Raw genomic sequence first — 14,192 nt, forward strand, 5'->3', positions numbered from 1 at the left:
TTAAAGGTTCACTAATTTACACTGAAAATGTACGTAAGGTAAAGAAAGCGAAATCAAGGCAAAATTCACAAGCATGATAATTCAAGCTCCAACCGTACTTGTTCTTTCAGTCCCGAACTGAGAAACTAACTAGTACTCCTCATGTTTGCCAGTCAGTCTTTGGATGTAAATTGGTCCCATTTTTTTCTGCTGTAGCAAGCCTTTATGCATTTAAATATACAAAAACAAAAACCAAAGTAATGTGCAAAAAAAGTATGCAAAACCGAAATTTGAAAAAGCACAAATAGTAAAATATATTATGAATATTTACAGATCACATAGTCAGTATAAGCTGAATATCACAGTATGTCAAATCCACACTTTCATAGCTTGCCCTCTCTACAGGGTTATGCATTTCTCTACTCCAGTCGGGAAGGGTGGAAGGGCTTGAAGGGTTAACTCAATATGTAGCGAAGTCTTTACACACAAAGTAAGTCTGTGGGACAGAACGGGGCTCTGTCTCAGCCTCCTCTCACTAGAATTTAGTGCTGTTGCTAAAGCTGTCTGACATCATAATGTTTTTGTAGAAGTTGTCTGAGCGCACAGAGCAGTAGCCCTTTACCTTGTCCAGGACCTGGTGGACGGGGAGGATGGACGAGGAAGCCTCTCCGTCGGAAGGGCTGCATTTGGGACTGCTCTGATTGGAGAAACTTTTACCTGCAAATATGCCACAGAGGTTGATTGAAGGACTGAGGGAATATACTTACAAGTATTGATAGACTTGCGTACAAGGTGATGATGACAAATGGCACCCAATTTAAACTATTTTTGAAGTATTGGCTGCTTCAAAAGAAACAGGACTGTTTTGTCAACGCTTTGACAGTTTGATCATATTAGTTTCCAATTCATTCAACTATATAAAGGGTGAGTCACTATTTGTTCATGCCATTCTGTTGAATTTCCATGCCTTTGTGCATTCTTAGGCAAAACATTCCAATGCACACATGCACCTTCAGTCCCCTTCTATAGCACTATTTTATTTATGTATTGCTTTTTAATGTGCAATAAATTGAACATAGTATTATGCCCTATTATGAGGCTCCAGAAAGCTGCTAAACTGCAGAATAACACAAAAATTGGAGAATACTTGGCATTTCAACCCAGACTTATGCTCCCATGTTCCATGCTAGAAAAGTCATTATTTGATGATGATGAGGTCATTTACATAGCTAAAAACAAAGGTCTCAGTATAAGAGTAAATATTACTTCACAATACACATATTGTGTAAAATCAGTCAAATGAAGTCAAAAATTGATAAATAAATAAAAATAAATGAATGAAGTCAAAAATTGATAAATAAATAAAAATGAATTAATGTCAGTTATAATTGGTCAAGAACATAAAATCCTTCCATTATTGGATTTGGGAAATCAAATTTTCCTTTAGGAGGTACAAGAATATAACAGTAAAAAATAAAAATAGAAACAAAACTAAAAATTATAAATTTGAAAAATTTTAAATTATTCAAATTAATTTAATTTCTTCATTAAATAGAAAAACAGGATAAACTAATAAAAACAAAGGGTGTCAATATAATATCAAAGATTTTTCACAATACATAATGTGTACAGTAATAATGACAAAAAATCTAGAAAATGTAATAAATAATATCAACCAAAAAATCCGTCCTTCACCTAATAAAAATAGAAAAAAGTGAAATATTATAGAAATCTAAATTCTTTAATATACTTCAATTTAATTTCTTTCACTAGAAAGAAAGAATAATCAATTGTAATTAATTGTACTGTTAATTAAATAAAAAACTTAGTGCAGTCAAACGATTAATCGCGATCAATCACATTCAAAATAAAAGTTTTTGTTTACAAAACATGTGTGTACTGTGTATATTTATTATGTATATATAAATACACATATAGTATATATTTTGAAAATATTTACATATATTCACATGTATATATTTATATTCATATAATATATATATATATATATATACACATTTATATTCATATAATATATATATACATATATATATATATACTTAATATATAAACATAACATATTTTTCTTAAATATATACATGCATGTGTGTGTATTTATATATAAATAATAAATATACACAGTACACAAACATATAATTTGTAAACAAAATCTTTTATTTTGAATGCGATTAATTGCGATTAATCGTTTGACAGCACTAAAAAATACATAATAGAGTGAGCTAAACTATGTGAACTTTTGAAGAACTTGTGTATTTTTAGATAAATTATGCAATTTTGCTCAATTCAGTGTAACGAACAGCACAGTATTCCCTTCATCTCAGCATATATGCAAACATAAGTATACTACTCCTAAATCCTAAATGTCTCAGTATTTCACAATGACAACTCTGCTGTGCATGACAGCATCTCTGATGTTAAGTGCATTATTAGTGTCAAGTGCATATAATCTATCCTCTGCATGGCCAGCATGTAGAGTGATCCTGCTGTGGGGATGAAGTGTTTACTGTGTATGGTTTTATACATTTTAGTGTCAGCAGTGCAAGATGGGTATTTTCTCTTGTGGGAACATTAACACTGCCAAACGAAAAAAGAACAAAACAAAGGAGACAAATAAAAACAGCCCACCGTGAGAAACATTAGTCTCAAACAGAGTGCAAATGACATTCAGAACTCCTAAAAGACACTAAAGCTTGTCAATGTCTATTGAAAGACTGGGTGGGAGTCAAGTCTATAACCTATTTATAAATATTTATTCGGGTTGAGGTGTTTCCTGGTATTGCACCACTGTGCTAGCAACTTTATTTGCTATTTAACTGACAATGACAACCAGCAGCAGTGTGTTTTCTAGTTCTTGAATGTCACTCCACAACTTGGATTCAATCCAACAGGCAACTATTCCACCATAAAACATCACAACAGATGCCTAATTTTCCAAAAAGGTAATGTCATATTAAGGGTCAAATAGAAGCATTTATGTGTTAGGAGTGAGTTAGACTAGGTATTACGTCTAGGGCCGCTGGATTGATTTCAGTCTATCCCAAAAGGGGAAGCTGATCACATGAACAGAGGAAAGCAGTATGAACTCAAGCTGGCTTGCGTGGTTTTACCTCAGGATGTCTCTCCATGGCATTATTGCAGGGTACTATCTATACCACAAACATAAATACAGACACACAGCACCACTAAGTCCAGACATATAGTCACACGAAAAGTAACACAGTAGAGCAAAGCACAAAATAACACAAGGCATGAAGGGCTATATCCTTACTAAAAATAGTCAAGCATTATATATCAAAGCAATACATTACTCAGAACATGCTAATGAAACGTTTTCTAGCTCTATTTTTGGTATCAAATACCAGTTTTAATTCTAACCCTTTGATGCATGATGTTTGTTAAAGTGGACAGATCTTTAAAGGCTATTTTTAATCATTCATATACACTACTGATCAAACATTTGGGGTTGGTAAGATGAATTTCAAAAGAATCTCTTATGCATACCAAGGCAGCATTTATTTGAATTAAAAGCAAAAATTGTGAAGCAATATTGTGAAATAATATTACAATCTTTTCTTTTTTTTTTGCATTACACTATAAAAATCATTCTAATTCTTAATTGGTGCTCAGTAAAATATATGTAATAATAAATATATTTTTGTCTATCATACTGGACACTATGCATTATTTTGAGCATATTTGGGTTCAGTTGACCTATTTATAAATTATATAACCATTTAAAATATGTCATTTAAAAAAATGACATATTTCGCTTATATATTGACAGTTCTTGTGTTTTTTTTACCCTTGTTTTAATGTAATAGTTCATGCATCAAAGGGTTAATGTAAACTAACAACTTTGGTCAATGCATTCCACATCATTACTTTTATGTTTACCTGTATTACTGTGCCTGGCAAAGGGGTTTAGTGTGGCTTTGGCTTTAGAGGTCCAGTTGGCTGTAGTGGAGCCAAACGAACTGGAGGAGAGGGATTTTCCCAGGTTATCGGAACTCACTTTCTTGGTATTATTAGTGGCAGTCTTGCTCCAGTCTGCAAAATATGGTTAAAGGTGAATCCCATGCATAAAAATACAGCACAAGACAAACTCAAGGAAGTTCAGATAATATACTGCAATTCCATCTTAAATTCAGGACAGACAACTTTCTAAAGGAAAGTTGTACGGGACTGGCATTCGAAAAATAGGCTACTTCACATTTAATTTTATCAGATTTAACTGTAAGTAAAGACCAGCTAAGGCCTCTCATGGTCCTAACGTTTATTAACAATAGTTCTGTGATACTTGGGGCAAAAAAGTCTCCAAAGCTGGGCTTTACTGAAACACACATTCTGAGTGCAACAAAAGTCTCAGGAATTCAGCACCTAAAGATGAAGTCACAGCACAGTCCAATATGCCTATGAAAAAGAAATGATATAAAAAAATGAGGCAAAAAATACAAAAAAGTATAAGCACAAATGCAGTGTGTGTGCCCATGTGCAACAGGAGAAGTATACAATGCTCCAGCATTCAAACAACTAATTTTAATTAAATTATGTTAGGCATTACTTCATGGAATGTGATTGAATATATGATTCTTCCTCTGAATAATTTTCTGACACATGGTAGTTGACCAAAAAGAATTCCCGAAAAACATAATTCATTCAAAATATCAGTAATAATACTAACTAAATTTACCTGAGTTATCTGCCAAGCGGAACTTTCCACAACACAAGTACCTCCTCCATTGATTCTGTACATTTTCTTTCAGGGCACAGTGGAACACAAATATGAATAATCCTGTTGAAAAAAAACAAATTACACTCCTTAATCTTTTCTGATTACAAACCCACAAGCTATTTTCAAATGAGTAGTCGTATTTCACGTTTAATAAGCAACCAACAATATCAAAGCGACATCTAGCGGATCGCATACAGAACTACACAATTACAAACCAGACCCCCTACTGGCCGAAATAGCTCAGTTGGGAGAGCGTTAAAGGTCCCTGGTTCGATCCCGGGTTTCGGCAAAGTGTGGTGCTACAAGCAGCTTTTTAATGATATTAACTCTTAAGGCAAAACTGGGATTTTAAACTACATTAACATTTTAATTTTATTATAAAAAGTAAATAAATATACTTTTTTTAAATAAAAAAAATTCAGGTATTTACAACAAATATGGCAACAAAAATATATATATATATATATATACGTATTAAAGAAGGTAAAAATACTTTCTGATTCCATGGAGTCTTTAAATGTACAGGATAGTAAAAATATAATGACATAAACCAACCCTGTAGGGAGTTGAAAATGGAGAAGAGGTACATGAAGGCCAGGCTGACTGGACCCCAGGCGAAAAAAGCAAAGCCCCAGGTCATGCCCAGCAAGAAAGTCAGGCTGACAACACTACGCAGGTTACGCAAGATCTCCTCTCGAAGTGTTCGGTTGCTGCGCTTGCCATTACGCCCGCAGATCTGGATCATGACCACGATGAACATGGCAACATTCATCAGGAATATCATGGAAAAGTAGCCCACGCATGTCACGTAGAATACCACCGGACTATGAATCCAACAGCTACAGAAGGAAAGACCAGGAAAACCAACAGAATGAGGATAAGGAACTAAAATAGGCTACTTCTTTCACAGATATAAAATAATGGTCAGTTTGAATTTCTTCGACCAAACTTACAATTCTGTGCCCTGTCCATTCTCTCCTTTTCCATAATAGTTTTTTCCATAAGAATTTTTGCCCACAGCCAACACAATGCCAACAATTGAAGCAGGGACACCTGAAAATGCAGTCAGATCTTCTTACTATTATGTTAAACACTTCTTCAGAGTGATCTTATACTATATTGAACACTGGATACAAAAAAATCCATGGCAAACTATCAAAAGGAAAAACTACTTAATGTAGCACTTACCCCATCCTACGAGGCAAAACTTGAGGATGTATCGCCGTATGTAGGTGTTGAAGACCTTGACCAGGGCAATGTACATGTGGATGGACTCTAAGCCCATCCAGGTGAAGGAAGTGAGAAGGAAAAAGTGCAGAAAAACAGCCACTGTCACACACAATCCCTCAATGTCGTATGAGGCCAACCAGCCATCCAGAAGAAACACCATGTTGAGGAAGAGCAGTGATGTGCTGAGATTCATCAGGATCTTAGAGGGATAGTCTCGCCGCAGCTTCCTATAGATTTATATCAATGAAAACAATGAGTCTTTCCAATTCCATTGCACCATTAGTCATTTACACTATCATTCCCAAGTTTGGGATATGTAAGATTTTTTTCAGGCTTTTCAAAGAAACCATGCTCACAGAGGCTGCATTTAATTGTTCAAAAATACAGTAAAACAGCAATCTTCTGAAATATTTATTGTAATTTATAATACTTTTTCTTGAGCACCAAATCAGCATTTTAGAATGATTTCTGAAGTATCGTGCGACACTGAAACTGATGAAAGTTTTGCTTTGTCATACCAATAAATTACATTTTAGAATATATTAAAATAGAAACAGTTCTTATTATTATTATCAAAGCTGAAAATAGTTGTGCTGCTTAATATTTTTGTGGAAATCATGCAAACAATTTTTTAGGATTCTTTGATGAATGAATACATGTTAAAAAAACAGAATTTTTTGGGAAATAGACATTTTTTGTAACAATGTAAGTCTTTACTTTCACTTTTGTTCAATTTAATATGTCCTTCATTTTTTTTCCAAATTAGAATCATTGGATGCTAGTAACAAGCAGCCCAATTTTATGGTAAATAATTAGTGCTTGAAAAGGATGGGTGCAGCCTAAACTGGACATTGAGTTGGGCAGAGCTGAAGACATTTTTTGAGAAAACATCTGAATTTTAATAGTTATTAATGGAAAACCAAATGTATTATTTCACAATGTATCATTAAAAAACATGCTTAAAAAGGTGGGTGAGAAAATGTAACTAGCTGTAACTTTTTCCCATTACGAAGAGGCATAGATCAAAGATGCATTGTTTTTCTTTTCTAGTCAGATGCTGAAGGACACTCACTCAAAAGCGATGTACGTGAGAAGTGTTGCTGCGGAAAAAATGGCTGAAATGCCACAGCCAATGTAGGTAATGAAGGTGAGAACCCTGTTGTTCTTCTCATCTATCAGTGCAGAAGCTCCAGAGATGTCCTAAAAGACAAAAGTAAGGTTAATCAATAATGACACTGATCAGAGATGCAAGAGTCTTATTAGTGTTTAGTTATCAGTGACAATTCTTGAAATATTAAAAACCAGTCCATAGATAAGGATGTATTTCCTCATTAAACAAATTTTACACAAAGAAATGAATAGTTAAAAAAGCAGTTTTATTCTATTATTGCTGTTTTATTATACCTGTGAATAAATAATTTCTACAATGCCACTGATATCTTTTGTATAATGCTACATTTAAATGAGACACTGGTGCAACATGAATAAAGTGCACCTAATAAAATAAGCGTGCAAAGTCTTGATAGCTTCAATTCTACATTAGAGTGAAGCCTCTTAATTAACTATTCGCCAACTATTTGTCCCTGTCTGTTTCAGGGATGGTTAGCCACTCTAGATGACATATACAACGCATCAACATTGCTTCAGTCTGCCATATTGGCTTAATACATGAAACCGCTCTGTTGGGTCATTTTGTTGCCAATCCCACAAATCTCACCATTAGAATGCCAAAGTGTGTGAGGTGATTACACAAGCAGACGGTCCTGTTGCTGTTGGACTCCGGACTGACCTCGCAGCCTTCACTGTTCCAGCCCCCTGTGCGATCTAATGGAGACAAATGGATATTATATGAATACTGTAAGTCTATACGTACAGCCTCCTATGGGACTGTTTTAATGCTTGAACAGTGGCCAAATAAATCATTTATTTTACCTTCATTTTGGAGGCTGAAATCCCAAAACACACAAAGACGCTTTGGATCTCTCTGGAGGACAGACAGACACATTAAGATGTGTTAGACACCATTGTTCCAGTTAGCTTCAACAAATCATTTTTTGGAAGAAAATGACTGCTTTGAAACCTCATTGACGGGAAGGTTAAACTAATAAAATGAATGGCTACTGTAATTACTCCAAAAAATATTTCACCAAAACCTTAGTTTCTGCAAAAATACCAGTTACCAAAAACTGGTAATACATTACATTTTCAATAAATCAAAAAAGCTTAATACCTGGTACTCCAGATGGGCAATCTCTATTTTGACAGGATCCTGCAGGTTTTTGATTGTGAAATTGCCAATACTGCTAGCCACCACATAGCTGTTCAAGGACATGCCGTTACTTTGCCGATCCTGTGAAGACATGTAACAGATTGTCAGACTCAGGACAGATCTGCTCATCTTAGTTTTAGGGGGAGTCAGACATTATACCTCAATTTTTGTAAGTATGGACAGAATATATCACTTTTGTTAGCTATTAGTAAGTGACCAAAGATGCATTCAAGGAATAAGAAACATATCATTAGACACATATGTTAATTAAAATTCATGACATACAGGTCACATGTTTGGGAATGATTTTTTAAAATATTTATTTACTAAGTTTTAATAAGCTCATCAAGGCTGCATTTTTTTTAATCACAGTGCAATAAAAACAGTAACATTGTTAAATATTATTATAATTAAAAATAACTGTTTTCTATTTGAATACATTTTAAAATGTCATTTACTTCTGTGATGGCAAAGCTGAATTTTCAGCAGTCATTGCATTCCTTAGTGTCACATGATATTTCAGAAATAAGTCTAATATACTGATTAGGTGCTTAAGAAACTGTGATAGACTTTTTCAGTATTCTTTAAATAATACATTTTAAAAGAACAGCATTTATTTAAAATAGCAATATTTTGTAAAAATGCAAAAGACGAACCTTTGATCAATTGAACACATTCTTGCTTAATAAAAGTATTCATTTCTTTTTTTCTCTGTTTTTTTAAATCTTACTGACCCCAAACAAGTTTGAATGGTAGTGTGTTACACTGTTTAATGCAAAATTTAGAGTTTATTCTGAGAAGTTAGTTTACTCAGCACAGAGAAAATGTCCAGAGATTCATTACAGTACCATGAATGATCCAAAGTGCTATTAACAGAAATATCAATGAGAGTTGTCAATATTATATTGTTCTACAGCCATATTTTAATATGAGAATGGACCATAGAATACTTCATTTAGAGAAAAATATACAATAAAAAAAGCTAAATTGGTTCATTCTCACCTGAAAGAGTCCTGTCTTGCTGAAGAACATGAAGTTTATTCTGGACACCCTATGTGAATTACTCAAGTTCTGCAGTAGTGTTGGAGGTAGAGTGACCACAGCCAAAGCATTCTGGGCTTCTGATTCAAAATCAATCTAAGGAAAAAAAGTAACTTATATTATACGATAATGTGTGTATTAAGGGTATAAGAGCTACATGTGTGTAACTGCATTTGAAGAGGTTACGGCGCCCTCTGCCAGAATAAAGTGGTAATGAATCCAGGCAGACTCGGGTTGAATAACCAAATGATGTATGCACTCTTGGAGATATAAAAATGGTTAACTTAAGACTGCCCTGAAACGTGGCCTTCAGGTGATAATCTAAACTGCTGGTAGGCTAATTTGTATTTTTTATTCTTTAAAATCCCTTAAATAGTTTCAATGATTGAGTTAAACTTCAACTATAAACATACAAAATGGCACAAAAATACAACAACTTAAACTTGAGTATGCTAAAAAATACAGAAAATCCACTTAAATACTTGCAAAAATATACATTCTGACACTCATGCCCAGAGAAGAGAGAAATGTGTCATTGTCTGAGTCACTCTCAAACTGTACAATGTTGCTTTTTCCTCCCACAACTTTCCAGGAAACGTTGGCGCTTAATCAATGGGTGCAACCTCTGGGCATGGTCCATACACGTCACCTCTCATTACACTGCTTTAATTGCTAACGATTACTTTAAAACTTTACTGCTAAAATGTTTGGGCAGCCAAAAATACAGCTAAAATGTTTGGGCAGCCTTCCTGAGGAAGTCTTAAGCAAATTTTGTGCGCAGTAAATGCTTAAATATACATGCATGTCACATCAAAAGACATGTAGCAGAGAGGTGAACATTTTTTGATGGACATTTACCTGAGGGTCTGTTGTGTTTGTGGCTATAAAAGCACTGAAAGTGGTCCCATTAAAATTGCTGATGTTGAGAGCAGAAACTCCAACAGCCAGATATTTGGATGTGATGGTTAGTAAGGGTCCATCAAACTCAATCTTCTGTAGCAGTTTATCCACTGCTTTGAGAGCTCTGATCATGTCGATACAAAAACAAGAGGCTCAGATGAGAAGATTAAAAAACTTCCAGACAGAACATACAAGAAGACCCTTCACTGAAACTGAAGACATTTGGATGGATAAGATACAGACATTTCTGAGAGATTCAAGCAATATAGTGTAAAAAACAGAATGCTTTGTTTTCAAATAATATGTAGTGAGATGAATGTAATATTGAACCATATATAGCCATTTAAAACCGTAAAACTGAAAATAAAGGGAATAATTTCCACAGAACCTTATACAGTGTAAGAAATCTTAGACTTACTGACTATAAACAGAAAATTGTTAAAATGATGCCACACTCTTAAAAATAAAGGTTCTTTATTGGCATCAATGGTTCCACAAAGAACCTTTACCATCCATGGAACCTTTTTCTTCCACAAAAGGTTCTTTACAGTGGCAAAAGGTTCTTTAGTTTAGATTATTAAAATGTTCTTCACGCTAAGAAAAATGGTTCTTTTAAGAACTGTTCACTGAAAGGTTCTTTGGAGAACCAAAACTGGTTCTGCAGATGTGCAGATGACAACTGGACATTTGATGTTTAGTCAGGATATTTAATTAAATGTATTCAACTAAAAAAATTCATGCAAAGCGTTTCCTTCATTTTATAATTTCTGAAAACTCTTCATTTTCTAGTGTACAGGTACATACGTCTCTGAGGATTCCTTTTGAGCGGCCTCTGAGCTGATCATGACGTTGGAGATGATAGTGACCACAGTGCTGGCCAGGGTGGCGTTGATTTTGGCTATGTTCACAAGCTCATTCACCTTGAAGACAACCTGTGTCACCTCCTCCTTAGAGAGTTCATTGTTGGTGATGTCAGCGAGCTGCACAGCCACTTCCATTGCATTCTCTGGCGAATTCAAAATAAGAATGATTAAATTTGGTTTCGATTTCAGAGTAATGTGTGCAATGTGGATCAGAACCTACCTTGTGAAACTGAAATGCTTGTTATATTAGTGCAGTTTCCACGGTCCGGTAGGGCCCAATATGATGTATAATTATACTGGCTAATCATACTAAAGAGTGGAAAAACAAACGCAAAATATTAAATAGATTTTTCTAACACACCTGCTAGAACATGATTGCTTGCTATAACTGCTTCAATTAGAACATTCATTCGCATTTGCATCTAGATCAGAAGCTATCAGCATTTACTCACCAAGTCCTGGATGCGTTTTGCTCTTTGTAAGGGAAACAGGGGACATACTGGGTGACAGTGGGTCTGCTCTCTGGCCATCTGTAGTGGAATGGGAAGTCCTCGGCCTGGCAGTTTTCTGAAGTAAAACAAACACAGAAACTAAATCAAAAGGATTCACTTATAAATGTTTCTTTAAAGAGGAGCCATGTTTCTGAAAATACCCATCCTTCCTTAAAAGATGTACTGAGTACATTAAAAAGTTTTACTCTTAAGACATGAATAATCCTTTTGAAAATATGTTTAAAATCACATTATGGCTTTGACAACTAAAACCTGCTTGCTTGATGCTGCAAGCAATAAGCGTTCAAGAAAAACACCATATCACATTTTAAAAGGAGATCACAATAATTAGTAAGAATTTACATGAATGCTTTTTTCTTTAGCAGTTTGCAAGTACAGGGCTACTGAAATTGAACAATATGGAGCATGCCATACCCATTAAGTTCACAGTCACACCGTCCAATATCAAGCCATTTCCAATTGCAGGGGCACTTCTCAATATGTTCTCAATCTCTGCTTCTGCCAGACTTGCATCAGTGGTATTCTTATACACCAGCAGGGCCATGTAGGTTTGTCTGAGAAGAATGCAACATCACATCATATCTTTTAGACATCAAAAATTCTGAAAACGAAATATTGTGAAACATAGTTACTATTACATTAGTAAAATCAGACAAAATAACAGTCTGCAAATGTTTTACCGTATAGTTGTGGCCCTTGAGAGAACAGTGTTAGGTTGGAGACTGAAAAAGGGATGAGAGTAAGATTGCAAACAATCATCATTAAATAAAATAAAGATGTTTATTTAAACTTAAAAAAGAATCCTACCTGACACTATCAACATAAACTCTGTAGATCCAGTTTTGAAATGTTTGATTGAGCTGTAAAAATCACAGAAATTGATTAGTAAGCAGTAGCATGTTTAGAAAGAATTCAAAATTAATAAAATTATCAGTTATCTTAATATTCATTAATGGATTTTTAAAAGAGTGAAACAAAATAAATATAAATGTACCCATTGAGATATCATCGTCTTAGCATTCCTGTCTGGGGTGTTTGCTTGTTCATCAATAACCACTAGGGATATTCTGTAGAAAATATCCTCTGTAAAAGGAGAATATGGTACTTTTTTAGTTATCAATCAAAACACACTTTGCTTAATTAACTTTTTTCTGTGTTGCATAGCAGTAGTTATGTAATAGTAATAAAATATATATCTTAGTAATTAGCAATTTTGAAACAAATGTGCTCTCAAGATAGATCTTCTAGATCAAATCGATCCAAAGTGTTGTAAAAACTAATTCAGTATAGAATATCTGGCAGTAAAAAAAACCTGGTTTTGAGATCTACTGCTATGCTGCACTTCTATCACAAGATGGCTCTCATGTATCTTGAGTTGTTAGTGCTTCACTACTTTATAATGCATTAACTACACCATGCCAAGTCTTTTCTTAGGAGACTCCTAATATAATAAAATGTAAAAACTTATTTCCACAAATTGAAAATATGAGAGAGCTTTCTTAGATAACACACTGTATTTTCACTCCGCACCCCAGGTAGTCTCTCAAAAACATCAGTGTGAAAATTACTGAAAGTAAGGCTGAACAGTTCAATGTAAAATAAATAATTAAATAAAGCAGTCTCCTAAGAAGGAAGAATGATACAAATCTGGATAATTACAAGAGACCTATGCGCTCAATTTGAGTGAGCGAATAACAGCCAGTACATGAAGAGCGTTGAAACTCAATGATTGTCAGAACTGGCTATTGTTAATATCTTACTACTTCTAGTAAATCACAAGGAATCAACAAAATTAAATTTGCACACCAAGACGACTGATTTTCCCCCCAAATTGAACAACCATCATTCTACGATCACTTGCTCAGAAAGTCAAGATTCAGCAATAAAAGAAGCTCTCTCTCTAAGATCTAGATTGTTATTGGAAAACATACTGTTCCCGGTTGAAAGTCCACACAGACATGTAATATGAAAGGGAGCTTTACATGGACATGGGGCCAGTTCATGAGGGTCTGTAGTGGTCCCAGTGGTGGCACTAGTATGCACAGATCCAAAACCTGCGCTGACTCCGTTGGTTGGGGTGTCGACCGTGCCATTTGTGCGGACAAAAGACTGGCCATCAATAGCTAGAGACGGCTGCGTCTCGCTATCTGTGGTGGCGGGCTGAACAACGAGCGCATTGTGGCCGTGACTGGAGGGGTTTGCTGATTCATTCTTGTCCCAAAATGGCCGCTTTGTTGTTGAGGAGTGGACATGTTTAGTGTCCAGCAGGTCTTCACTGTGACTGCTTGAGATATCCATTGATTTGGAGGGTTGGATGACTGGAACGGAGGCAAGTTCTGATGGCGTGCTACTTGTAAATGTGGAAAACAGATGAAAAGCAGGGTCTGGCGGGGTCTGAGATGACAGATCTGCACCAGTCATAGTCATTTGCAAAGGAGCATGAGTGTGCGGCACGTTCGCCGACAATGATTCAAATGTGTGTATATCTGTTCTAAGCAATTCATAATCTTGAATAGTGTTTGAATGGCTCATAGTGGTCACGTGTGCAAAATTACTATGAGAATCAACAGAGTCACGTGTACTGTTTTTGTTAAATGACTTAGAGACTTCTGAGGCATTTAGAGAAGATGTTGTGTTGAGAAGCC

At 35.0% G+C, this 14,192-nt stretch overlaps 1 protein-coding gene across 7 annotated transcripts in view; it reads right to left on the minus strand.

Annotated features, from left to right (window-relative positions):
* Window positions 1-247: 247 nt before the first annotated feature.
* Window positions 248-14,192, minus strand: part of adgrg6 (adhesion G protein-coupled receptor G6) — a 42,202-nt gene continuing 28,257 nt past the window's right edge. For 5 of the 7 annotated variants that reach the window (XM_016487428.1, XM_016487432.1, XM_016487429.1 and 2 more), the window contains 20 exons: window positions 12,542-12,630; window positions 12,355-12,407; window positions 12,228-12,269; window positions 11,962-12,101; window positions 11,488-11,602; window positions 11,256-11,344; window positions 10,977-11,178; window positions 10,131-10,296; window positions 9,234-9,368; window positions 9,080-9,097; window positions 8,193-8,312; window positions 7,895-7,946; window positions 7,680-7,786; window positions 7,035-7,162; window positions 5,921-6,189; window positions 5,686-5,785; window positions 5,288-5,571; window positions 4,691-4,792; window positions 3,895-4,047; window positions 248-696 (listed from right to left, as the gene is read on the minus strand). In XM_016487428.1, the coding sequence (XP_016342914.1) occupies window positions 515-696; window positions 3,895-4,047; window positions 4,691-4,792; window positions 5,288-5,571; window positions 5,686-5,785; window positions 5,921-6,189; window positions 7,035-7,162; window positions 7,680-7,786; window positions 7,895-7,946; window positions 8,193-8,312; window positions 9,080-9,097; window positions 9,234-9,368; window positions 10,131-10,296; window positions 10,977-11,178; window positions 11,256-11,344; window positions 11,488-11,602; window positions 11,962-12,101; window positions 12,228-12,269; window positions 12,355-12,407; window positions 12,542-12,630 (2,546 nt within the window). In that variant the 3' untranslated portion in view covers window positions 248-514. Of the gene's footprint in view, window positions 697-3,107; window positions 3,147-3,894; window positions 4,048-4,690; window positions 4,793-5,287; window positions 5,572-5,685; window positions 5,786-5,920; window positions 6,190-7,034; window positions 7,163-7,679; window positions 7,787-7,894; window positions 7,947-8,192; window positions 8,313-9,079; window positions 9,098-9,233; window positions 9,369-10,130; window positions 10,297-10,976; window positions 11,179-11,255; window positions 11,345-11,487; window positions 11,603-11,961; window positions 12,102-12,227; window positions 12,270-12,354; window positions 12,408-12,541; window positions 12,631-14,192 lie in introns of all 7 variants that reach the window. The other 2 variants (XM_016487431.1, XM_016487427.1) reach the window with 2 other exon arrangements.

This window comes from Sinocyclocheilus anshuiensis, unplaced genomic scaffold (assembly GCF_001515605.1).
Source record: "Sinocyclocheilus anshuiensis isolate Anshui unplaced genomic scaffold, SAMN03320099.WGS_v1.1 scaffold1480, whole genome shotgun sequence".
NCBI classification, from domain to species: domain Eukaryota; kingdom Metazoa; phylum Chordata; class Actinopteri; order Cypriniformes; family Cyprinidae; genus Sinocyclocheilus; species Sinocyclocheilus anshuiensis.